The sequence below is a fragment of the Solanum pennellii genome, chromosome 2, assembly GCF_001406875.1.
Source record: "Solanum pennellii chromosome 2, SPENNV200".
In the NCBI taxonomy this organism is placed as follows: domain Eukaryota; kingdom Viridiplantae; phylum Streptophyta; class Magnoliopsida; order Solanales; family Solanaceae; genus Solanum; species Solanum pennellii.
In genome coordinates this window covers 49,211,267-49,237,774 of record NC_028638.1, presented here as the reverse complement: position 1 = coordinate 49,237,774, position 26,508 = coordinate 49,211,267, and the positions used below count along the sequence as shown (strand labels likewise).

Genomic DNA, 26,508 nt, shown 5'->3' with positions numbered 1-26,508 from the left:
TGTAGCTTTTGCAAGCTTATAAAAGACTGCAATTTGACTAACATCAGAAATTTCATATTATATTTCAACGGTAATATATAATAATAGCCTTTTTACTATATTTCCTCTTATTGATGCAATTTCTCATTATCTTTTTTTATTTCACTTTATCAAAGTATTTAAAGAAGTGGGAAGTCATATAATATTTTGTTGTTATTAGGTAAATAAAAAATTGAACGATAATGATCAAAGATTGATAAAAAACATCTTATTGATTTGTTATTAAATTATCATAGTTAAAAACCGAAAATCAATAAATCAAATTAATAGTACATAAAATCAATCAAATCGATTAATACATACCCCTGTTAAAAATGATTATTCGTATAAGATATTTACACCAAGTCAATGTGATTTTATGATAAAAATATATATAAATGTAGTAAGTTTTACCCAATATATTTATTTACTCAGAACCACTTAAATTTTTTTACCATCATCATTCTTAGAGGTTTCTTCTGACATTCAGAAGGGTAGATCGGTAATTTTCTCTTCTATCTTCCTTCCTTCTTTCTCTGCGATCTTTTATCTCCCTCTTTGTTATTCTGAAAAACTTTCTTTCCTCTGTGTTCCATGGAAAAAAGTAGATTCATTCTTCTGCCCAATTTCAGTGACGGAAATCCCTCAGAAATTTGCTCTGCGAACAAAAAGGTACACTCCTCTCTCTGCCTCCTTTGTTTGTTTTGTTCCTTGTTCCCATTCATTGATGGTTTTCCTTCCAATCGGAAGTTTTCACTCTTGGATCTACCAAAAAACCCCTTACTGGAGGCATATCTTTTCGCCTCCATTTGCTTGATTTATGTGTTGTTTAATGTTCTATTTGCTAATATGAATTGTTACCTTCCGCTTAAACTTAGTGTTAATTTGGCTGGTTTGTTGAATCCGGAAATATCTCTTGCACTTTGATTTTGCTTTGGTTTACTCGCTTTGCTTCTTCATTTCACTATTCCCAATTTGTAATACTTATAGCATGCTAGAATTGTTTGTTTTGCTATGCGCCTTTTCCGCACGCCACGTGCTCTGCGCTGTGGATCTAAAATTTTCTCGACTGCTTCTAGAGTGTTACTTTTATACTATGTCTGTCAGTTTGATTTCTTGGCCAAATTCAGAAAAGAAGGATTTTCTGCTGATTTAGCTGACCACAGAAGCTTTAACTTGAGTAGTTATGATATTGGTTCATGGTTCTAACTACAGTATTACTGATTTTGCTAAAACTATGGAAAGGTAGGAGATTACTTGCACTTACGCTTACCACTCCTCATGTTTACCTCCACCTTTTGATAGCACAAGTTATATGATAGAATTGATGGCCTTGAGTTGGTTGATATAATTGATATAAAGTTAATGTATATACAATTATTTTAGAAAATAAAATACAGTTAAGCATTTGATTTGTTAAAATTTACCATGCTCACTACGTGTTCGACAATTTGTTTGGAAGAAAAAAAGGAGTAGTCATCAATGATGATAAATTGTCTAAAACATATGAATACTCAAGACTGAACTAACTCACTAACTTTGTCTATCTATGTGACCTCTGACTGAACTACTAAACTAGAGCCCTCCAGAGAGTGAAGAGGTCTCACGAAATATATTCTGTAATACCCAAACACATTTACTACCCCATGGGCTATGTTGCTCTGACTCTTCAAAAATGTCAACGGGTGCGTGTTGGATTCGCCAAAAAATAGTGTATTTTTGAAGAATCCGAGACAGGTGCGGCATCAAAAGTGAAGAGTCCCCGCAACTAAGCCCATGGGGAGCCCCGAGTAGTTTACCGGACAAATTGAGTTGTGGGACTATACTTGTCAACATCGAAAATTCTCTTCACCATCTAGGCTATTGAAGAGATTACTATAGAGCTAGATGCAAGATTGTTTAGTCAATGGGTGTGATTATCACTACACTTGCAACTACTATGTCGTAGTCGAGATGAACTTAGTATATGTGTATTTTAAACTTATTCAACAAAAAAAAATAAAAAATGTGTATTTTAAATTGCTCAATTAGTGTATACAGAGTTGAGGGTGGTACGGCTGCCACCCAACATCTTACCTGGGGTTAGTGATAGTATCACTGATTACTTTGACTGTAGTTTGATATATAATATCTGATGCTTTTGTTTTGCGAGTTTCAGAATGAACTGTCTTTGTTTTTATTTTACTTCATTATGATTATTCCTCTTCTTTCATCTTCAAATATTGATATATTAGGCATGCGTTGACTGTCCTATCATTACGTACTTCTTGTGCTAGAAGATGTAATTGCCTCCTAAAATGTGAAAAATTATAGGTAGATACTTGAACATAACAGGCTGTGTTATCCTTATAGTTGGTAAACAAACAACATTTCTTGAGCCCATATGCAATATTGCGTGGTGCTGATAAAGTTGCATTATTACGTACGTGTGATCACATGAATAAATCTGAACGTGTAGTTGAACAGAAGGAAAACTTTTCTAAGCAAATCGAAGAAAACACTTCTCTAAGAGAAAAAAACATTTTATTCGAAGAGAACAACTTCTAAGTGGAAGTCAATAGTCCAGAATGTACATAATAGTAAGTTCTTAAATGAACTACTACTAAGCATCATTAGCAGCTGAGGCAAAATATAGACATCTAAATATCAAAATAATATGATCGTGTGAATTGGAGTTTCTTTAAGGATATTGAAGCTCGTGGGATTCAGGCAAAAGTAAGTAAGTTGGAACAGAATGGTGCATTTATGCTATCAAACTATCAATTGTAGCTTATTTCAGCAGAGGAGTTTTCTCCCCTCATAGAGGATGGGCAAAGAGACCCATTTTTTTTTTTTGGTGAATGGAGGATCAGAACAAAATGCTGAAAAAAGCTGTACAATTGAGCTGGACTAGGGATTATTAGGTGGGCAGGAAGGAAAAATAACTAAAGTGATGTCTCAATTCTCATAAATTATGCTAATGACACACTGATAATGTGTGTCCAGCAGACGGGACAGTTGGAATATTTTAGAGTAATGTAGTTATTTTTACAGCTTGGTGCTTGAAGGATTAAATATTTTGTAAAAATTGGTGTTTTAATTCAATATTACGATTAGGTGTTCATATTGCAACTTTTCTGATTGGAAGAAATATATAGATTAGTCATTCTGCATAAGTTTCATGAGAAGTTCATGTAATAACAACAGTGACAACGGTAAGAAAGAATATTAATTTATTCAGTGTTGGCTGGGAAGATGATGTCTTGCATCATGTAAATGGCGATGAATAAGTCTTGATTTGAGTAGTAAGAAGTAATAAAGTGTACATGGGGGGATCTTGCCCCTGTTACACCTACCCTCTACCATCTTTGGTAAAATTATAGGGTTGTATTTGTTTAAAGTAGTATGTTTCTTAATATTTTGGTATGCAATGCTTGCTTTGACATTTTTATGGATGCTGGTGGGTAAGTTATTAGTGCCTTACTATAGGCAACCAGTGTTATCAAAGGCGAAAAGCGCAAAAAAGCTCTAAGGTCCGTGGGAGCTGTAAGCGCAAATAAAGCGTGGGCTTTAATGAAAAAAGGCGCAACGGGAGAAAAGAATACAAATGTATATGTTTTTTCAAAAACTAATAATTATAAACATGAATGACAAATATATGACCAAAGAAATTGTATTTTTTTAATGATAAAGTGAATTATTAATTATTTAGTTTCACTTCTTCATAAGAGGCTCATTGGCAAGGAAATGTTTGTCTTAGAACCTTGATGACGACACTGAAGCTCACATAAAGCGAGGCGAAGCGCTCAACACGTTTTGAGCCTCGCTTCAGGGCTTAAGCGCGCTTTAATAACACTATAGGTGACCTTTTTGGCGAGTTTCAGAATGAGCTGTCTTTGTTTCGATTTTACTTCTTTATGATTAATCCTCTTTCTTTCGTCTTTAAATATTGATCTCAATGTGTAAAACGAAGCATCATCTATGGAGACTGAGTAATCCAAATCCATGAATGTAACTTCTCCCGAATACGACCCTTCATTTGACTCTTCTGGATGAACTGTATTTTAATAAGCTTGACTATCTCAAAAAAAAATAAAAAATAAGCTTGCCGGCTAGCTCTCACTATTTTCTTTTTCTCGTTTCACCATTTTCCTTATTTCTACTTCTAGATATGCATTTTCCGTTCTCTGCGTTTACTTTGTTCATATGTAGTCTCAAATTGCCTCTTTTTCTTTTTGAAAATAATCAGATACAGTTTTCTCACTTCTATTGTATTGGCACAGATTGCCTATTGCATTCGTCGCTAATAGTGTCTTGCCTGAATTGATTTGTTTATCGTTTCCTTCTATGATAAACCAACAGTATTCTTAGCCTTGAGAATACAGTGTTAGATGGAAGCTTTATAGCACGTATGAAAATATGCGATTTCAGTTATTCTTAGCCAAACAACCAACTCTTCGTTGCACCCTTGAAATTATTATTAGTGTAGATAGAATGTTACTTTTTTGCTGCTGAAAAACAGAGGATTAGTCGAGTTTGAGTATTGAATTAGTTGATTTTTCAAGTATTAATGCCTGAGACATTCTTGATATATCTGGCCTTGATGTTTAAGTTGTTACTTTTGGTTTTAGGTGCTTGCTGAAATAGTAGCTGCAAAGATATGAATTATGCTTTGAAGTTTGCCAGTGTGTTACGTATATAACTAAAAGTGGACATACTTTCTCTTTTTGGATACATATATAATTAGAAGTGGACATACTTTCTCTTTTTCAATGTAACATCACAACACCATTTTAGTGCTTCTTTACATCAATAAATTTATACTTGCCATTTTGAAAAAGAAAGTTACATTATAAGGCGGTTATATCATACTTTTTGAGGGTAACTTAAGTTCTTAATTAGTTTAAAAACGGAAGATATCAAGATTATATTTCACCAATTAAGAGGGATTAAGTGATGCAAAATGAAATTGGATGGTATCAGACTCAATAAAGATAAACAGTGAAAGATAATGAGTTTCTGCAGCCAGGGATCTTTTTTATTTCTTAGATGCTTTTTAATGTCTGCAAATGTCTTCATCTAGCTTTAAAATTACTAAATAGACAACAACATCCAGTTACTTAAGTTATTATGTTCTTTATCCCTAAGGTAAAACAATTGCCAAGTGCTGATTAAAAATATTACATGGCTCCAGACCCCAAGCAAGGTTCCATTATTTGTTGTGTTTCCCCTTTTCCATTTCAAACTTTTCTTATGAACTCTAAGAGAGATTAGTGATTTAGGATCCCTAAGTGTTATCATTTAATTTTTTTACAGATGCCATGGAGTAAAATTGTATGATACAAATGGAAGCTAGCATCAGTGGAAGCTCTTCTCCAACCCATCCTAAATGGAGAAAAGTTGTTTATGGTGGGATGCAACCTGGCTTTGGTGACAATCACACAGATGAATCCTTCCTGGAGGAAATGATCATGAATGCTAATGTTGTCAAAAGAGACTTATTGAAGGTGGTGCTTGACGCAGTTTCTATCTCACAATATCTTTGCATTGTCGCCCTTGTGGTTTTGGTTTGGACCTACACCCTCACAAATACCTTGACAGAAAAATATCTTTTGCTACTGAATGTTAGCCTACTTGGATCGGGATTCTTTATTCTGCTTTTAACGGCAGACATGATACCCTTCAATCTCCTCCTCAATTATCTCCTAAAGAATACCTTCTTCATAACTGCCTTATATATGTTGTCTCCTATCTACCACACACTTACTAGGTCCATAAGCTCGAATTCTATATGGGCACTAACAGCTTCCCTTCTCATACTCCATCTCTTCCTGCACAATTACTCCGGGTCCACTGTAAAGGCTCCTGGAGCTTTAGATAATCCAACCCTGACAAGCAATATCTCTCTGAATGCTTCGATCGTGGCTTCACTTCTAATTTCTTCTCGCCTTCCATCAAGGCTTCACGTCTTTGCTATCGTGCTATTCTCCTTGCAAGTTTTCCTCTTTGCTCCTTTAGTCACATATTGTGTGAAGAAGCGTTCTTTCAAGTTACATATTTGTTTCTCTCTTCAGTTATTGGTTCTGACACTAGTCTTCACTTACCAGTTGCATAAGCTGCTTTTCATTGTGCTTTTGGGCATCTTTGTCTTTGTTAATTTGGTTTGTCCTTACTGGCTGATAAGGATTCAAGAGTACAAGTTTGAGATTAATGGCCCTTGGGATGAGGCTAAGCTCTGTTTTAACATTACAGAATGAGCACGTTATATCTTAAGCATCTCCTTTCGTTAAAGCTTCTTGTCTCTTTTAAATTATTGATTTGACTAGTCATGTAGTTACGCTATGTGAATTATTTGTTTGATAGATTTGTGGTTGGATGAAATGTGATTCAAGAAGAGCAATATTTGAGTTACACAATCAATTTTTACCACTCTTTGTATTCTTAATGCCCAGCTAAAGCAATACTGATTTGCTCCCTGAAGAAGAGGGACTGTATCTATATTAGGAAATTCATTACACATGTATAGATATACTTAATTGTGAACTCAGTAATTAAAATGAGGTTCGGTAACTAATTCAGAACTCATGAACTTTGAATTCTGACTCTGTCCGTTTGAATTTATTCTTTCCTTGTAGAAGATTTGACACAATAATAGTAAACACTATCACTAGGTACCTTTTTTATTACTATTTTGTTGACTATAAAATAAAGTTGCTTCAATTACACAAACTAATTGAAGGACCAAATAAGTTGTCCTTATTCTCTTTTGGTCTTTACGTGAATAGATAATAGTTGTATTGTAGCTTAAGATCACTAAATATCATCCTTATTAACTTTATGATATAAAATCTCTTTCCAGAATTTTATGCACTTTTTTTTCCCCTCTAATTCAGAAATTTCAGGTTCGAATGATGCTCAGCGAGAAGCATAACCTCTTTAGTACATGTATTTATTGGTGCGAACTCAAATTTAGTATCATGATTCTATATATTCAGGAATTCTATCGGTCCAGCTATAGGCTATAGCCTTCCGTGATAATATAGTCTTATTTGTGAGATTCACTGACTAGTGTAATTATAACTACTGCAGTATATGATTTTATAGGTATATTCGTGTAATTATTTAAGAATTGACCACCTGACCATATTATACTTTAATTAATCTTTTTTGACATATTTAACAGGAGAGCAACTTGATTTTTAATTAAGTGTATTATTGCAAGTCACAAGTTGACAAATGCTAAAGTGCAAAAGGCACAATATTGTACACATTTTATTCTCTAAAATCATGGAATCATATTACAAAGGGATGGCATAAGTTGATATCATAATATATGGTCAAATTCTTGTGAGACTAGAAGAAGTTGGGGGAAAAACAATTATATACGGAAAACATAATTCAAACTTGAGGTGTGTCAAAGAGCAGTCTTTAATGATATATTTTTCTCCCAATAAAAACTATATACATAATTTATCTAGTGAAATTATGTGCCACCCCATTTTGCCAATAATGACATACAACAAGCTCCCAAGATGAGTGACACATTGGCAACAATTTGGAGTTTGAAACTAGTGTATAATTTAGGGTTCATAAAATCAGTTGCAAGTAGATCCACAAGTGCCATGTAAATAAGAATCCCAGCTGATGCTGAATTAAGAACTCCCTGTACAATAAGTGCTGTTGAGCTTTGCTCATTGTAACCTTTTGATATCATCATTCCAATAGCTATTCCACTTGGAGTAGTAACAGTAAAGAACAATACCATAATTATTATTGTTCTAACCTTATACTTTGCCTGCACATGCACATATATATATCAGATACAGTACATTCGTCAGAACTCTCAAAAAGTGAAATATGACAGCTAATTTAGAACGGATTAAAATAATTTTACCTGGGAAATACATCCACCAAGTCCCATGCCTTCAAAAAATTGATGAAAACTCAAAGCTATTATTAGAGGTTTAATTGTTTTGGGATTTTCTGTAGTTCCAAGGGAAATCCCAATAATCACAGAATGAACCAAAATTCCCAATTCCAAAACCTGCAAAATTTGAAGAATTATTAATTTCAGAATATTATATAGTATGTCAAATATCTTACATTGTTTTCTTTGGTTAGAGAATATTTGTGGTAAAATATGGTTTTTTATTATAATAAGTTTCTATTTTTCTCCTAATTCAATTGAAGGTTTTTGCAACATAAAACTAGTTATAATTAGGATAAATTTGTAAGGTTGTTTATGTAATTAGCCTTACATCTGTTGAATCAGAACAAATGAAGTTGAATTATTAACTCTATGACATGACAAAAAAAAATAATACAGAATAATTGACAACACAAGAAGATTAGGCATTTTTATAATGTAAAAAGACAAACATACCGACACAGGAATATGCCCAAATCATATTCTATGATTTTTGTTCTTTCGAAATCTCTCAAACTATTTTTGTTTTAAAAAAGAAACCAATAAAAAAAATAAGCAAAATTAGATGAAGAAAATTAAGGAAAAATAAGATCAAGAAAATTTTATGGAAAAACTTTAATTTTTTTCTTTCATCTCATTGAGTAGTTACAAAAAAAAAGTACAATATAAAATTATATTGTACTTTTTTCCCCCTTTTTTCCCTTTTTGGTATTAAAATAAAATTATTATTAATGTAAACGAGTGTGCGTTTGATCCTTCAAATAATCTATTTTTAAGGGTTCAATAGAAACTTAACAATCTATTAACAAGAGTTTAAACAACATAACAAATCAATGTAAGAAAGTACAGTTCCTCAGATGTCATCCACTTCTTAAAAAAATGTTTCTTTTTATATAGAAAAATCACGAAGTATTGTACAATTTCAATAAGAATCTATTTTTTACTATACATTTTCTCATAGAGTTGATTCAGTGAAAATTAAGTAGAAAAATCACGTTTTTATTGTATAAAATACCATTAATATAATTTGTGATAGGAAAAACCTTTAATTCTATGAATAACGAGTGCGATAACATTATTAACAAATCCAAACAATATAGCTATCAGATCACTCAAAAGATATTTACCTGCGATATTAATCTATGTCTCATAAGACTTGAAGAATCAGATCTTTCTAGCAAAATTTGTGGACCATGATCAATATGCTCATCTTGTCCTTGTTCATCTCCAATATTGACTGGCTGAGCTTTTCTCAATTCAGCTCTTCTGTGATAGCCACTTGCAAATGACTCCATCATCAAAGTAAATATAGCAGACATCATTGCAACAAATCCAGCTAATGGAAAACTCCCCCACAAATCTTCACTAAGACAAGGACTAGTCAAGCTCTCAAATGCATCTGGTAGAATGTGTATAAACCCTGTGGCTAAGATCACTCCCGCCGCGAACGCCTTTATCATGAATTGAAGGGATGAATAGTCATTTTTTTGCAATGATTTGAAGTTTTTTAAGAGGATTGGGAGGAGGACTCCAAGTGCACTTGAACAAAGGATTGAAGATATGGCTATAAGTTTGTAGGATAAGGCTTTGTGTTTAGTTTGATGATTATATTTGTTGTCTTGAGGTTCACATGTACAATTTGCTAAGATTAGGGTTGGTTGTACAAGGATTGACAAGTAGATTAGGGTTGTGATTTTGAGGAGTAGAAATAATTGAGCACTCATTATTATTGTTTAGTTTTTGTTTGTTTTTATGGAGAAAGAAAGAATAAGTGGTGAAGCTTTTAGTTCATAATATATGGAGTTTGGACAAGTTGCAATATTCAAGATGTGTGATACATAGATAATTGGAATTTGTCTTTTTGGTGAATAATTTGAAAGGTAGATCTATTTATTAATTCGAAAGGTTTATTAACAATTTGAAAGAATTGATCATCATTTAGTACCTAAAAATAGTAATTTGCCCCCATGTGAAAGATTCAAACTTATTTGTATTGGATATTTTAAAAGTAACACAAGTTTGTTTTGTTATATAGTCCTTAATATACATAGAATTTTAGGAAAAGCGTTAAAAAAAATCCTTCGATTTTATTTTATGGCATAATATATAAATATACTTTTTAACTTGGTTTCGAATTATATTTATGCCATTCAATTTTGGGTGTGCATAAATAGACACTTAAAATTGTTTAAAATTGAACAAATAGACACACATGTTCTACATGTCATCCTACGTGTCATTTTTTGTCCTATGTGGTGTCTTACGTGTATTGTTCCATGTAGGACTCATGTGTTTATTTATTTAAAAGTTGGATAGCTAAAGTGTCTGTTTGTGCATTATAAAAGTTGGAGGTTAAAGTTAAAATTTGAAGCCAAGTTTAGGGTCCAATATATGTATTATGCCTTATTTTAGTAACCACTATTAAAAAATAACTTTTAGCGATAATAAATATTGATATTAATAAAGAGTGCTAAAATCTTTACCGGTATTAGTTAAATGTCATTAAAACCATTGTCGTTAAAGGCTTTAGGGACATATTCAAAGAGTGCTAATTGTCGCTAAAAATACATATTTAGCAATAATTAAAAATTAATTGCCGCTAATAATTATTTTTGATATAGTGAGTTGACTATATCCTTACGTTAAAATAAAGTTATTCTTATCCATACTTATCAATTGTACCCCCAACTAACGGTTCCCCCAAGTCAATCTCAAATTTCCATTTACCGACTAAGTTAAAGTTGAGGGGCATAGTTTACAAATAGTGTATTAACTTATTTTAATAGTAAGTGAATTAATTAAGTTTTCTTTCATCATAATTAAAGTGTCTAGAAATGAATTCAGAATTTAAAATTTGTTTAAATTTCTAATTCTGACCAGAATTTGTTCGATTTATTGATATGTTCCATTTTAAATTATACTTAGCGACTATTTTAATATATTCCAGTCCCTGAACTCACAAATTGCTGGCTCAAATGATATATGTTTAGTTAAATTATATTCCTCTAAACTAATGTTCAAAATAAGGATTATCCTCTAATGAAAACGGCTAACAACGATTACTCCTATGTTGTATATATTGTCAAAATTTATATGCTCCTTAACATTGTTAACATAGTAAACTCCATTCGAGAAAAGTACTTTAAATAATTCAACATGTTCTTTAGTTGATATTATTATTCCTTCGTAATAAAAATATGATGTTTAGTTGATTATATAAGAAAAAAAATGATTCTATTTAAAGTGATGCAATCTTTGATTGGTGGTATGAAATATACGTGAAACTAAATGTTTTATACCGTATAAAATGTGTAACAAAAATATTTGTTTTAATAATATAAAAATAGTTTTTAAGTGCTAGCGTCATGTTCAATTTCACTAATTTTTATATGTTTTTCAAATGTCACTATTTTTAGGTCATTAATTATATGAATGGAGTACTAATCTTGACACACCTATTCTCATTTTATTTCCCCTTTTTTTTTGTGAGTTAAGTTTTCTTCATTTTTATGCTCCACAAGTTATTTCCAACATGTCTGGATGCCATAGACTTGAATTATTTGATGGGAATATAATGTCCTTTTGTCATAGTGTTAGGACTAGCTAAGATCAACATCTATGCATGTTATGAAAACTTAATTCGATAGGAAAGAGTCAATGAAATAATTATGGATCATGTCTATAGAGTAAAGTTTTTGTTTGAGAAAAAGACTATAAACTATTTTGCTTCCAACTTGTTGTTTGTCATAATTACCAACGTCACATAGTTTTGAAACCAAAAAATAAATATTGGATGGCGTAAGCAATTCATAGTGATATATAATCAAGGGAAACGGATCTGATATACCCCTTAACTTTGTCGTTTAGAGTTGATATATTCATCGTTATGAAAGTGACTCATATATACCCCTGGTCCCCTACTATTATACAAATGGCTCACGTATATCATTTTCCTCTAATGAAAGTGAAAAAATTAATTTGTTTAATTTATTTTAATTATTATTTTTAAAAAAATATAACCTCATATGGGTATATTTAATCCTCCTCGAACATATATTATTTTTTTAAAACTTTTTTTTGGTTTCTGCGATTGATTTAGATTTATTATTTTGATGGTCAAGTTTATTTAAGTTTCGCTAATATTCTTAAATTTTTTCACTTCCGTTACATAAAGGATATATGTGAGCTCATTTTGTAACGGTAGAGGTATATGTGAGCCGTTTATATAATGGTAAGGGTATATATGAGCCACTTTAATAACGAGGGACATATCTGCTCCAAATGACAAAGTTAAGGAGTATATAAGACCATTTTTCGTATAATCAATAATGTACCAATTTAGATAGCTTAAGCACTTTGATAGTGTAAAGTATCGGTGGAAAAAGCACATATTGTGTGGATGATTTATAGAATTTTGGGAATTGTGAGATTTTAGATATTGTAGATGTATAAAGTTTTAAGGAGATTAAGAGCCTCTTGGATCAATTTATAAAAAGTTATTTATTTTGATATAGTTTGTAAAGTGTTTTTTAACGGATAGGTAAAATGTATTTGAATAATTTTTGAAAATGTGATTCCGAAGATTAGATTATGAAAATGAATAAGTACCATATCAACGTTTTACAATTAGGATTGTTTAAACTGAGAAAATGTTTCTAGTCTAGCTATACAATGTTATTCCAAAAAGAAATGGTAGAAGAAAAAAAATTGTTTTTGACAGGCTAGTTATTCATAAAAAGGAAAATGGTCGAATTTGTTTCTGAACTATGTGAAAAAGGTCACTTATATCATTTATTACATTTTGGGACAAAAAATATCTTTGTTGTTATTCTAAGAGACTACATATACCCTCAAGAGTTAACACTCCATATTTTTATTGACTTGGCAAGTCACGTGGGACTAATCCTTCCACACAAACATTGCCAACTAGGATTCACTTTAAAAGAACTAGACCTTTAGCGGCGAAAATAGTCGCCACAAAAGCACAAAAAATCGTCACTAAAAGTTTTTAACATTAAATTCTAATTTTGTGTTTTTTTCTTTATTGTTTTTTAAAAAACGAAAATGATATCGATTAAGTAGAAGTTTAAAAACATTGTATATTTTTATTTTATGTTATATGTAAATGTATAAAGTGTACAATATATAATGCATTATATCGTAGGAGATGTGAATCGAGAAGTAATTTTCATGATTTTTTGTAATAATATCGGATGTTTTTAATATTGATATTGCAAGTTATTTATTTTAGAAAATTAGGTTGTAATCGAAAATCAATTATCATATTTTTTTTGTTGAAAAACTAGATTTTACTAGCAAATGGTTGTTTGAGCGTTAGTCATCACTAAAAATCATTCATAAAAGTCGTCACTAAAGGTCAAGTTCTTTTGTAATGAGTCTTAGTTGGCAACGCTTAGGTGGAGGGATTAGTCTCATGTGGCATGACATGTCACTAAAAAATTGAGGTATCAACTCTTGAGAGTATTTGTGGTCTCCTAGGATAACGACGGACGTATTTTTTATCCCAAAATATAATGGAGGGTATAAGTGATCTACTTCGCATAGTTCATGGGCAATTTTGACACTTTTCCATTCATAAAATGAGAGAATGAAGGTGTTTGAGAATAACAATAACAACAAGGGAAAATGCTCAAATATGTTAACGAACTTTCAGAAAAGGCTCATTTATGTCATTCGTTAAAAGTTTGGCTCATCTATGCCATTAGCGTTCAAGAAAAGACTTATTCATGTCATTATTTTTTAACAGTGGTATTGCAAAATCATTTTTGACACGTGACCAAATGATAATTCGGCTACCTCACCAATTTTTTAACTTAAAAAAATTATAATTTTGAACAAAAATTGAATTATCTTTTATTATTTAAAAATGATGACATGGCCAAATTATAATTGGTCACATCATCAATTTTTTAAATAAAAAATTTAAAATTCTGAACAAAAATTGATTTATTTTTTTTTAATTAAAAAATGAATTATGTGGCTGAATTATTATTGACCACATGTCACAAATGGTTTTGCAAAATCGATGTTAAAAAATAATGGCATGAATGAGCCTTTTCTTGAACGGCAATGGCATAAATGTGCCAAACTTTTAACCAATAACATAAATGAGCATTTTCTGAAAGTTCAATGACATATTTGAACCTTTAGTCTGATAATAAAAAATATAGTGAAATTGTATAGCAGTAGCAACACAGAGAAAAAAATTCCCTCAATAAACGTGTTTTGAATTTTTTAATAAAGACACGAGGACAAGACACCAGTAATATAATAATTCATATGGGAGAATTATCCGATTTTCAATATCATCCTATGTGAAAAAAGCTCAAATTCACACAATTGATATTTGCGGCTGATCTTATGATCTTTTGTAAAGGCAACATTAATTCTGTTTCTAGAGTAATGGAGGCACTAACACAATTTAGTGATGTCACAGACTTGCAAGCTAGCATGGATAAATCCAATTTATTCCTGGCAGGAGTAGACAACCAGATCAAAGATCAACTAGTGCAGAAGACAGGGTTTGTCTTAGGTACCCTTTTTATAAGATTTCTAGGCTTACCTTTGTCTTCTAAGGGTTGGAGTAAGATGGAGTGTCAATAATTGATAGATAAAATAACATCTTAGATCAGTAGTGTGCTTATTCGAAGCAATTGTCCTATGCATGTAGACTTCAAATAATTAATGTTGTCCTTTTCTCAGTACATAGCTTTTGGAGTTTTGTATTCATATTGCCTCAGAGTATATTAAAGAATGTGGATAAAAAATGTAGAGATTATTTGTGGGGAGGAACCAAGAAAAATGTCATTAGTTTCCTGGGAACAAGTCTGCATTCCTAAGAAGTTTGGTGGCTTGAACGTCAAAAGGTAATAAGTTGTGGAATATGGCCTCTGTTGGTAGACTGCTATGACAACTTGCTGTGAAGGAAGATGTGTTATGGATCAAGTGGGTACATGGAGTATATATGAAAACGATGATAACATATGGATATATACTCCACCATTGGACTCAAGTTGGTACTGGAAGAAGGTTAATGTCTTGAAAGCAGAGATGCAGATTTGGTATTCATCTGGTGCTTACTTGCTCACTTCCGAGGGAAAGTACTCACTCACACAGAGTTATAATACACTAATGGGGAAACATGCTAGACTTAGAGCGACTGACTTAATCTGGACTAGATTTGCTCAACCTAAGCATAGATTCATATTGTGGCTGGCTGTGCAAGATAGATTACTAACCAAAGAGAGACTCAAGAGATTAAATACTCCAGTGGAAGATGACACATGCTGTTTGTGTAAGAAATCAGTAGAGTAGACCCATATTCACTTTGTTCACTACTTGTGAATGGATAGTGAGAGTTCAAACTGAAATGCAACATTGGTCTGGAACACTACTCCTACTGGAACTGTCAAACATATTCTAAATGGACTCAGAAGAAAGAAATGGAAACAGTTTCACAAGGAATTTACTGCTGCATTGTGCGAAACAATGATACACCAGGTCTAGAGAGCAAGGAATTGAAAATTGTTTAAAGGAAATACAGATACATCTGTGACACAAATTAAGAAGGAATTTGTAGATAGACTTGAGATAGTTAAACACAAATTAAGAAGGAATACAATGATACACCAGGTCTAGAGAGCAAGGAATTGGAAATTGTTTAAAGCCATCACGATAAATACAGATACGTCTGTGACGCAAATTAAGAAGGAATTTGTAGATAGACTTGAGGTAGTTAAACACAAATTAAGAAGGAATTTGTAGATAGATTTGAAGTAGTTAAACGGTATAGAAAGGTGAATACGTATAGTTGGTTGTCGGAGATTTGTGTAATTAGAGTTCTATATGAGGCTTAACTCACTTAATAGCTCTCTTAGAGGGGTGATTAGGGGATTGAGTGCTCTTTAGGTGTATTTGATTTTTTGTTAATGGTTATTTACATTGGTTACCAAAAAAAATATCTTATTTTATGTAATTCAACTCTTAAAATGACTTTTTGAAAACGTTGGATCACACAAATTACCAACAAAAAACACTTTTCAAACACGAACTGATATAGTGTTTAGTGGTAGAAGAGTAAACAACCTAAAAATCAAGATTTGAGTATCACTAGATGCAATACCAAGGTGATCCATGTTTTATTGAATGTCTAAATCTTGATGAATCGAGTTACTTAACATTTGTGACAATGAAAAAAACAAAAGATTTGACTTCTGAGAATGCACTATTGTATTTCTAGTATAACGACATATCCAATATAATCCCAAAAGGTGGATTATAAGCGTACGACTCTACCTTGTTAAATCCCTTATCCCTCTATAGATCCTCTGCTCAAAGAAGACCTTTATTTTTTATCTGCACTAAAGCAACTTCTCAGCTTAATGCTGCTTTTAGATGAGCTCACTCTGTTATATGCCACACAGATGTAACATAAAAATCAAAAGGAAGGTTTTTCTGCAGAGAGGCAGTTATTGTCTTTTAAACACATGAAGTTAGATGGACAACAATGTATCAGAAGTTGTTGGTGAGCAAAATATAAACATCATGAGATTAAAGAAGGCACGTATAGTTAACACGACGGAACCATATTTAAAGATAAGCTATCAAGTTCTAAGACAAGCAAAAGAAATTATTAACCTAGAAAATAAAGAGCATTATTGTGCACCACCTACTGCTGGCTAGCAGCTAATCAAACGGAGAAAGGACTGCAGATATGTATTCATGGATCAGCCTTGGTCCTCTTTGATGGTGCTTCATCGGTCACCTCGTCTTTAAAACCAAATGATTTTCCAGTTTTACCCATGAACCACCTATATAAAAACATGAACGAAGAGTTGTTATAACAAACCAAGAGAAAAGGATTAAAGAAAATTACAATGTGCGATATCGATACCTTCCCCAGCTGACTCTCTCGGCTACTTCTGTTTCTTTCCCTTGACACTCCATCTCAACTAATGTCCAATCATCATCAGAACCAACAGAGTCCTTCCTCGAGATGTCATTGTTATCATCGGGTAAAGAACTTTCTGATGCAGCATCTGTAACACCAGTTGGCTGGACACTGTAATCCATTCCTCCTTCTGCAGTTGGTCCAGATTGCTCTCCACGCTCCTTCACTTGCAGCAAGGGACTATTTTCATCATTAAATAGCATATGCAATGGATTTTCTTCTGCACTGTCCTCTGTGATAGAGGTTTCCATATCACCCTCCTTTATCTCAAGCAACATCATCTTATCTGCAAGTTTTCTTGATGAATTGTCCTCCTTGTTTTCTTCAGGTTTGGTTTGCTCAACTGGTCCTCCATTATCTACTCTACCGTCAGTAGGAGTTTTTGCATCACGGAGTAATTCTTCTGACAAATAAGAATTATCATCCATCGACCTAATTTTGGCTAACTCAGAAAATGATACAGCATTTGCAGTATTTGCACTGCCACATGTTCCCAAAGACAGCATCTGAAATTGCTTAGGTAAAGTTGACTGTTGAGCTGCAAACCTTTCTGCTTTTACAAAATTCCCCTGTTCAAGCAGGTCGGTTAAAGCATTGTTTACATATGCAACTTCAAACATTCTGGAACGTGAAAGAACCTCTATCTCACCAGACTCCCCGAAAATACAGCCAACAACAAGTGGGCACCAGTTAGGTTTAGACTTCGCCGCAGTATTCACCTGCCTCAAAGTCTTTTTTAACCAATCTACACATTGTTCTCCTCGTTTCTTCAGTTGGACAGAAACAGTTAGCTTTGCAATCTTTGTCAAACAAATTCCAATTGTACGAAGCCTGAAGAAACTTTCCTTGGTGCAAAGAAATTCAATTCCAGTGTCCGTAAAAACAGCTGTGGTATCCAGAAACTCACCATCCAGCAACCACACTAAGAAGCTACGAGACCAATCTTCAACTGGTGCCACTGATGGAGTAGTAATCACCAAAACATCGGCTTTTCCCCATTTCTCTTCTTTGTATTTCCTCCAGCTGGAATAGAAGGCTGTTAATCTTTCTGTAAGTTGCTTGACATCTTTTGTGCCTTTGTTCTCCTCCATTACCAATTGAGGCTGATTGTTCCTGCCTCGCTTCTCTCCAATCTTACACTGCTCTCCAAACTTAAACAGCTGATCGACGTCTTTCTTTCCTTCTCCAAAGGTCTTTGATTTGAAGTCTTTAGCATCCAATTTAGTTGACCCAAACTTGAACACATCATCAACATGTTTGCTTATTTCCTTTAACTTGTCCTTTCTACCATCCAAAATACTTGACCCCGACTTAAATACCTGATCACCATTTTTATTTCCTGCCTTGTGATCACGAGACATGTTTGCTACCTTAAACTTATCCTGTTCTCCCCTAGGCAAAGAGAACCGTTCAATACTCCCCAGCATCTCAAGAAAATCTAAATCATTATTAATGAGGTTATCCACCCCGCTCACTGATTTATCACCGCAGAAGAGTCTAGTTTTGTCAAATTCAGAACCCAAATTGCTCCTCCGCTTTTCACTCAAGCCTACACGTCCAAATTTAGACTCAAGATTGTTCTTTTCCTTCACCAACAAACCAGGTTGATTTCCCCGGAAAAACAGTTGTTTCTCGTCTTCAGGACAGAAAGTAGTAAGTAGTGATTGCAAAAATTCTAATTCTTGTCCAGATATTGGTTTATCACCAGCATTAATCATCTTATTAATACCAGAATCCACAGTAATTACTTTATACTTTTTGGGTTCTAAATCATTCATACAATTCCAAAAAAACTTAGACTTAGGGTACTCACCTTCTATATAACCCACAACAAACGGCCAATTACAATCATCATCAAAAACACCAGTAAACCCCTTGCTGTTACGAATTACCCTGGCTTCACGTATCGTGGAGTCGATGAACGCAAAACCCTCATCGTTTTTGGCCTTCAATTGAACAGAAACAGGCTGTTTACTCATCAGAGTAGCACAACAACACAAAGATCGAATCTTGGAATAATTTTTCTGGGTACAGAAAAAGAATATCCCAAAAGGAGTAAAGATTACTGTCGTATCATCATGTTTTTCACCCATAAGCCATAAATAGAACTGGGATGACAGAGAATTCGGATTTTCTTGTTGCTGTGAATGGATTACAACAGCATCAGAGTTCCCCCATGAATCTTTCTTGTTGAAAATCAAACTATTGTAAAAGGCAGTAAGCCTTTTCCCGAAAAGCTCTTTCATCATGTTGTTGATTGTTTCGGAATTGGGAAAAAATTACACAGTGATGGGGTTTTTATGGTTTAGTTGGAGAAGACGAAGACGAAGAAGGAGACCGAATAGGTTTTTGGGTCTTCTATGGAAATTGATTGAAGATTGACATCATCAAATTATAGAGAGTCTTTGTATAAGCTGCAACTTGGAACTTGGAAGTTAACAAATAATAAGGCTAAAATTTCGGAGAAATAGGTTAGAAGATTTTTTTTAGACTAAATTTTGCCAGTGGTTATCCGCTTTGTATTTTACTTTATTTAGAATTTTTGAACTGGGGAAAGAGTTATATAAATATTAATTTTTGATATATTAATTTCTATATTAATATAATAAAATTTTATTAAATTAATAATCTCTATGATAATATTTTTCTCCATAATCACTTATTTCAATAGGGTAAAACAATAATATATTTTCAAAAGATATTTGTATAAATATCTGGTTATAGTAATATTATAAATTAATAATTCTTTAAAAGTATAAATATATATAAAATAACATAGCAAAATATGATTTCATTGTGTTTTTTTAATTATTAAATTTAAAATTCATGTCTAACTTTTTATTGCATCCAAAAATTCGAGTGTTATCATGACTGTAAATCTTTTTGAGTTCATATGGAATGCTCTTTTTTATATTCACATAATATTTTAGGTACTTTATCCGTCATAGTTGATTTTGTGACACTTTTTAAATGAAAAATCATTTTTGGATATGATTAATTTCAAGAAAATTTTAGTGTTATATAGTACTCCTATAGTTTAGTCTTTTACCATCATACATGAATGATTTTAGTAAAGATATAATGAATAATAATATTTGATTATTAAGAAACAATTGACATTATATTATAATCAAGTTATTTTTATAATGAATCATTAAATTCTTAAGTTTATTTTACAATTTTTTATTTAAAAAAAAATATATTACAATGAATCATACACATACTTTATACTTTAAATTTAATAAATTAAATAAATATGATACATAATTTAGTAAGATATGATGATTTTGATGTATTCTTATACTTATAAAAAATAAATTTATTCTTTTATGTGATTTCGATAAATATGATATTATATTTAGTAAGATACAACAATTTTAATCTAATAGAAATTAACTTTTATTGAATCTCAAATACATTTTACATAAATAAATATTAATTTATCGATAAAATAATATCTCTATAAACTAATAATATTCATAATCCTACCTATATTACTTTCAGAAAATATATTTGGGAGGAGATTTTTTTGGCACAAAATGGCAGGAACTTACTTTTTTAAGATAAGATCGTAATTTCACATAAATGAAATTAAAACTACCGAAAGAAAAGTCTTAAATCACTATAGATGATTTTAACAAAATTACTCTGCCCAACAATTTTTTCCTTCCTAATAAAAACACTACTCAAAAAACATTTATTTGTATTTCACTTCAATACTCTATTCACTCTATTTCTTTTAATTTTTTAATTTTTCATTGTTGTTTATTCTTCTATTTTTCTTTCTTTTTAATAATCACTTTTTTTAAGGGTGGGAGGGGTTAATATGTTCATTAAATTTTTAAAATATTGTTTAAAATAATAATTATTAATTAATTAATATATCTACAAGTTAATAATAACACTACTAATTTTCATGAAATTCAAATGAATCCATCATTTTCTTTTTATAATATTTCTTTAAGAGTATTAATTTTAAGAATAAAGTTGAGAAAAATTAAATTAATTTTATTTTAATTTGATGAATAAATAAGTAATTTAATATATATAATGAGTATTTGGACAATTAAATGGTAACATTGATGACACACATAAATCTACATGAGATTCACTTTGGATATTATACTTCCTGATTCAGAAATTCCTATAGTTATATAAAAAAAAAAAAGTGAAAATCCTATTTTTTGATTGACTATTTAAATTTTTATCTGGTTGATGAAGATTTAATTTTTCGTTTTGTAGTTTCTTCCTTCATTTCTTTTCCCCCTATTAAAAATAAAAAAATAAAAAATAAAAAAATAATGATTTTTACATAACTTTTTAAAAACATTAAATGAGGTATTGTTAGGTTGGAAAGTCATTAGGGTGTCATAAGAAAGTTATACTAAAATATAATATTGTTAATATAGTTTGACCAAACGATCTATATATGAGAAAACAAATACGAAAAAACATAAGCATGTTGTTAAAGAGGTCTGAATTAATTTACATTCAAAAAATACGCTATTGACAATTTTGAATCACGAAGAAAACAATTATTTATACATATTAAATTAAGTTTTTAAAATAAATATACTTAGATTTAACCTTAATTTTTTCCTATTTCGCCCATAAAATTCAAATATTATAAATAATTTATTTGAATAAAATTATGGGGCAACTTATAGATTTTCCTACATATATTATGAAATTGGGTAATAACCATCCAACTTATTTAATATTAGTGTAAGTACATTCTCCGACTTCTCGAATTACATGCTTAATAACAATCTTCGTGCCAAAATCATTAAGTATTGTATTTATCAATGTTCTTCCATTGTAATAATTATTTCATAAGAAGTTGAACTCAATATTGATCATGATAAATATTGCATAGTTATTTATAGGTTTCATATTCTCATTATTTCATTTAAGAGACTAAATATTTATTTGATTTAGTAACTTTTGAGTATTGAATGAATCGTTAACTATCAACTATCTATGTATCAAATCAAAGTATTGTAACTATGTTAGATGTCAACTATTCTCAATTCACATTTCAATTTATGTTCATCAATTAATCAATTGTCAACTCTCAACTGTCAACTGTTATCTGTATCTGATCAGAGTTTTGTAACTACATCAACTATCAATTACTTTTAATTTACAACTCAGTCTAACGTTGATTATCAATAAATCAATTGTCGATTGTCAATCATTAATAAAATAACTTTCAAATATTGAATCAACTCTCAACTATTATAATTACGTCTGCAATCAACTGTCAACTACTCTCGTCCACGGTTCAATCCAACAATCGTCAATCAATTAATATTGTTGGAGGTCTAAAGAGGAAGAACAATTAAACTAGAGGAGGTGATGCAAATGTCATGTATGAGAGGTCAAAAGTACTTGATTTTGCTATGCTATTTGGATCAATTAATAGAGTGATAAATTAAATTGTCCTAAATTGAAGAGTTCAAAACCTACCAATTAATCTTAGTTTTAAACCTCGAAATGTTGAACCAAGGTTGAAAGATAGAGTTACAATTAAATCTTATCATTTGATTGACTATTCAAATTTTGATCTATTGGTGAAGATTTAATTCTTCGTTTTGTAATCTATTCCTCTATTTCTCTTACCCCTATTAAAAATAAAAAAATAAAAAACATAGTGATTTTCCATAACTTTTTAAAAATATTGGATAAGGTATTGTTAGGTTAGAGCGTCATGCGAAAGATATACTAAGACATAATATTATTAATATAATTTGATCAAACGATCTATATATAATTAAACAAATATGGAAAAACATAAGCATTTTGAGAGGAAAATCTTCCCCTAAACAAAACTCTTTAAATAATTATATTGTGGATGTTATTGTGTTCTTATATAGAAAAATCTTCAATTTATAAAGTTTTAAAAAATTCCTCTAAGGAATTATCAAATATAAAAGAGATTTATATTTTTTTTCATAAAAGGTAAAATCAATTATAGTAATGCTTTGACTTTTCTTTGTAAAAAATAACAAAACTTATAACATGAAAAAAAAATAAACGCATACCAAAATCCTAAACGGTTATACTACGGTTGATGAAAGCATCACCAATAGAATAGAAATCCAATATCAACTACATAATCCTTCAACAAGAAGGGAGTGAAACGAAACTTATTTCTTGCGGAGATTATCATCAATTGATAAGAATAATAATCAATATTTTTGAAGATTAAAAAGTCTTAAGAAGGTCTGAAATTTATATTAAAAAAATATAATATTGACTATTTTGAATCAATAATTATTTATATATACTGATAAAATATTTAGGACGCATGTGTCATGTACTTTATATACAATGCAATTCATATTTTATACAACGTACAAAAATATTGGAAATTTAGTGAAATTACGTAGGCGTTTAATTATGAAAATAAAATAAATAATTATTGTATTCGAAAATTTGAAGTTGGAGTAGTATTTGACCATATTTTTACAAGAATATTTGGAATTTGAATATATTTTGTCTGAATATGATTTAAATCCTCAATTTCTAAAAAAAGAATCACTTGCCTTGACTAGCTTAACCATGTGTATATATATTTTAATTCGACTTGACACATTTATTTTTTGTTGGTGGTTTGAGTTTTTTTTTTTTTTTAAATAGACAGAAGGATGAATCATGCAACTTTTTGGATAGTCCAAGGATATTTTTGTTCACTTATATAACACAAGGGTGTACTTTAAGTTTAGGTCATAGTTGAGGAATGATTTTTGCTTAAAACTCATTGTATTTATCAATGTTCTTCCATTGTAAAAATTATTTCATTAGAAATTGAACTTAATATTGATGGTGATAAATATTGCATAGTTATTAATTGGTTTCATATTTTATTCCATTTAATAGATTAAACATTTATTTGATTTAGTAACTTTTGAGTATTGAATATCAACTATTTATGTATCGGATCAAAGTATTGTAACTAAATCAACTGTCAGCTATTCTCAATTCACATCCAAATTTAACGTTCATCAATCAATCAATTGTCATCTGTCATCTGTTATCTGTATCTGATCAGAGTGTTGCAACTACATCAACTATCAACTACTTTCAATTCACAACTCAGTCTAACGTTGATCATCAATCAATTGTTGACTGTCAGTCATTAATTAAATAACTTTCAAATATTAAATCAACTCTCAACTGTTATAACTACGTCAACGATCAGCTGTCAACTACTCTCGTTCACGGTTCAATCTAACAACCACCAATCAATTATTGTTGTTGGGGGTCCAAAGAGGAAGAACAACTAAACTAGGGGAGGTGATGCGAATGTCATGTATGAGAGGTCAAGAGTAGTTGATTTTGCTCTTGCTATTTTGATCAATTAATAGAATGATAAATTAAACCATCCTAAATTGAAGAGTTCAAAAACTACCAATTAATCTTAGTTTCAAACCTCAAAATCTTGAACCAAGGTTGAAAGATAGAGTTACAATTACTATTTACTAAAGACAAATACAAGAATACAGTTTTAGAAATACAAATCCTTCTACAAGCACTCAATCACATCAGGCGACAACTAAATTGATGACATTTCAAATTAGATGTTGGAGTTTCTTTTAGTTATAACTTATTTTTTTTAATTATTTTTGTTAGTTATCATGAAATCACAAAATTTACTAAGGGTTTTCGATAACAAAGGATTAACACATGAAGAAAATAGAGATCAAGAAAATTCAAACGCACGCACGCGTGCGCACACATATATGATTTTTTGATGAAGAAGTTTTGAATAAATCTCTTACGGTAATCTAGCTCCGCCCATGTTCAATTTATTGACACGATATTAATTAAATTGTGTGATATCTAATTAAAACTTAAGTTATTGAAAAAAGTCCTTACATAATTACTTACTTGATTTATTCTTTAACAACTTTTGAGATTTAAGATGTTCGCAACACTTTTTGAAAAAATAATTGAATGTACGTTGAAATTTTCAAATGGTTTAATTTTGAGAGATTTGATATTAGTATGACAATATATTTTAAATGTATGTGCAAAATAAAAGTTTGAAATTTTTATATTCTATAGAAAGTCAAGCTCGAGTAATAGACAATTAGCGGGAAAGTTACGTAAACGTTTGGAAATATGTCTTTTTTTTATGATATTATATAGTATATACTAATAGATTTGAGATTTGAAGTTCATAGTTTTCATGACATATATACCATTAAAATGATAATAAAAAATTTAAAATACCTTTTCAACTACTAGATCAATAATAATGAGTTTCTAACTCTCTTTTTTTATCCTAGATTTTTTAAAAATATAAATATGAAATTCGCATAAAAATTATTGAATTATCAGAAATATATATTATACAAGATAAATTTGTTTTTATAGCAAAATAATTGAGATCTTCAATTTCAATTAAAAGTTTTGAATATAAATTTCTAAAATTAAAATTAAAATTTTGTATTGGAATCTTAAATATCAAATGACTTTAAAAAAGAAAAAAGAACACTCTTTTGAATATTTTTTTTTTTTGAAAAAAAGCAAACTAATTGTAGGGCTTGGATTAGAAAGAGGAGTACCATAAATAGTTTTAGTACTTTTGAAAGTTAACAAATTGCTACAAACAAAGAACCAAATCTATAATTCGTAAAGACTAAGCAAAGCGTCACATCCCAAAACTTATTGAGTCATCGGAAAGGGAAGTGATGTCGGAATCAAGCCGGTGGACTATGCCGGAGATGGCCGGAATCCTGTCAAATAAGATCCCACAAGATGAACTCAAGCCTGGAGATCATATCTATTCATGGAGAAACGCCTATCTCTATGCTCATCACGGTTATTTTCCACTTTTTTTTTCTTTTGCTTAATATCACGGGAAATCCTTTTTGCGCTTTACTCTTAGATGAACTTTCTCGATGTTTTTAATTTCTGTTTGTATCTACGTTTTGATTTTTATACAAAATGGGTCAAATTTCGATTTGATTATGTTATTTTATTCATTCCAAGTATTTATAGGAAGGAACTTTTTTGAAATCGGTAGAAATTGCTTCAATGTTTCGTTGAATATTATCAGAAAGTACATTTAGGAGCTTATTAAAGAAACGAGACAATTTGAATTGTTAATTAGCAGAATAGTCAATTCAATTCTCGATGGAAATGCTACTTTTAAGTCTAATTTGACTGGTTTGGGAAAACTTGAATTTATGCTATAATCAACCTTTCCAAATCAAAAGGAGATTCCGCTAGGAGTTGTCGCAAGCTAATTCAGAAATGAAAGAAGTCTAACCAACTCTTATTTGCTGTGGATCTACTCGTCCGGACTTTGTTGAAGCTCTGTTTCCCCTAATTCAGAAACACAATAATAGACTTGCCAAAGTGGCTTTACTCCAGTTTTTGCTAATTATGGATATGATGAGCTTTGATGTACTTAAAACTCATGTAATGGAAATAAGTGATTTGAATTTGTTGAGCTTTGCTAATTATGGTTATGGTGAGTTGTGCGCAGGGGCGGACCCACCCTTGACCGAGAGGTGTCAAGCGACACCCCTTCGCCAGTAAAGTACATTGTATATAGAGGTCAAATTTTGGTTTAAAACATATATATATATATATATATATA

The 26,508-nt window shown here is 30.9% G+C and overlaps 4 protein-coding genes across 4 annotated transcripts in view; 2 read left to right on the top strand and 2 right to left on the bottom strand.

The window, feature by feature from the left end:
* Positions 1-535: 535 nt before the first annotated feature.
* LOC107009310 (phosphatidylinositol N-acetylglucosaminyltransferase subunit C) lies at positions 536-6,426 on the top strand. The gene is made up of 2 exons (XM_015208620.2): positions 536-690; positions 5,314-6,426. Exon 2 carries the CDS (start codon positions 5,334-5,336, stop codon positions 6,252-6,254), a length of 921 nt encoding a protein of 306 aa, XP_015064106.1. The 5' UTR covers positions 536-690; positions 5,314-5,333; the 3' UTR covers positions 6,255-6,426.
* An 869-nt stretch (positions 6,427-7,295) lies between these two features.
* Positions 7,296-9,766, bottom strand: LOC107009063 (zinc transporter 3-like). The gene is made up of 3 exons (XM_015208326.2): positions 9,052-9,766; positions 7,892-8,041; positions 7,296-7,792 (listed from the first exon to the last, which is right to left on the bottom strand). Exons 1-3 carry the CDS (start codon positions 9,646-9,648, stop codon positions 7,481-7,483), a joined length of 1,059 nt encoding a protein of 352 aa, XP_015063812.1. The 5' UTR covers positions 9,649-9,766; the 3' UTR covers positions 7,296-7,480.
* Positions 9,767-16,416: 6,650 nt separating this feature from the next.
* Positions 16,417-19,367, bottom strand: LOC107011671. The gene is made up of 2 exons (XM_015211254.2): positions 16,839-19,367; positions 16,417-16,755 (listed from the first exon to the last, which is right to left on the bottom strand). Exons 1-2 carry the CDS (start codon positions 19,142-19,144, stop codon positions 16,665-16,667), a joined length of 2,397 nt encoding a protein of 798 aa, XP_015066740.1. The 5' UTR covers positions 19,145-19,367; the 3' UTR covers positions 16,417-16,664.
* Positions 19,368-25,487: 6,120 nt separating this feature from the next.
* LOC107008742 overlaps positions 25,488-26,508 on the top strand; it is a 3,572-nt gene continuing 2,551 nt past the window's right edge. The window contains exon 1 of the mRNA XM_015207889.2: positions 25,488-25,724. Coding sequence (XP_015063375.1) covers positions 25,595-25,724 — 130 coding nt within the window. The 5' untranslated portion in view covers positions 25,488-25,594. The remainder of the gene's footprint in view (positions 25,725-26,508) is intronic.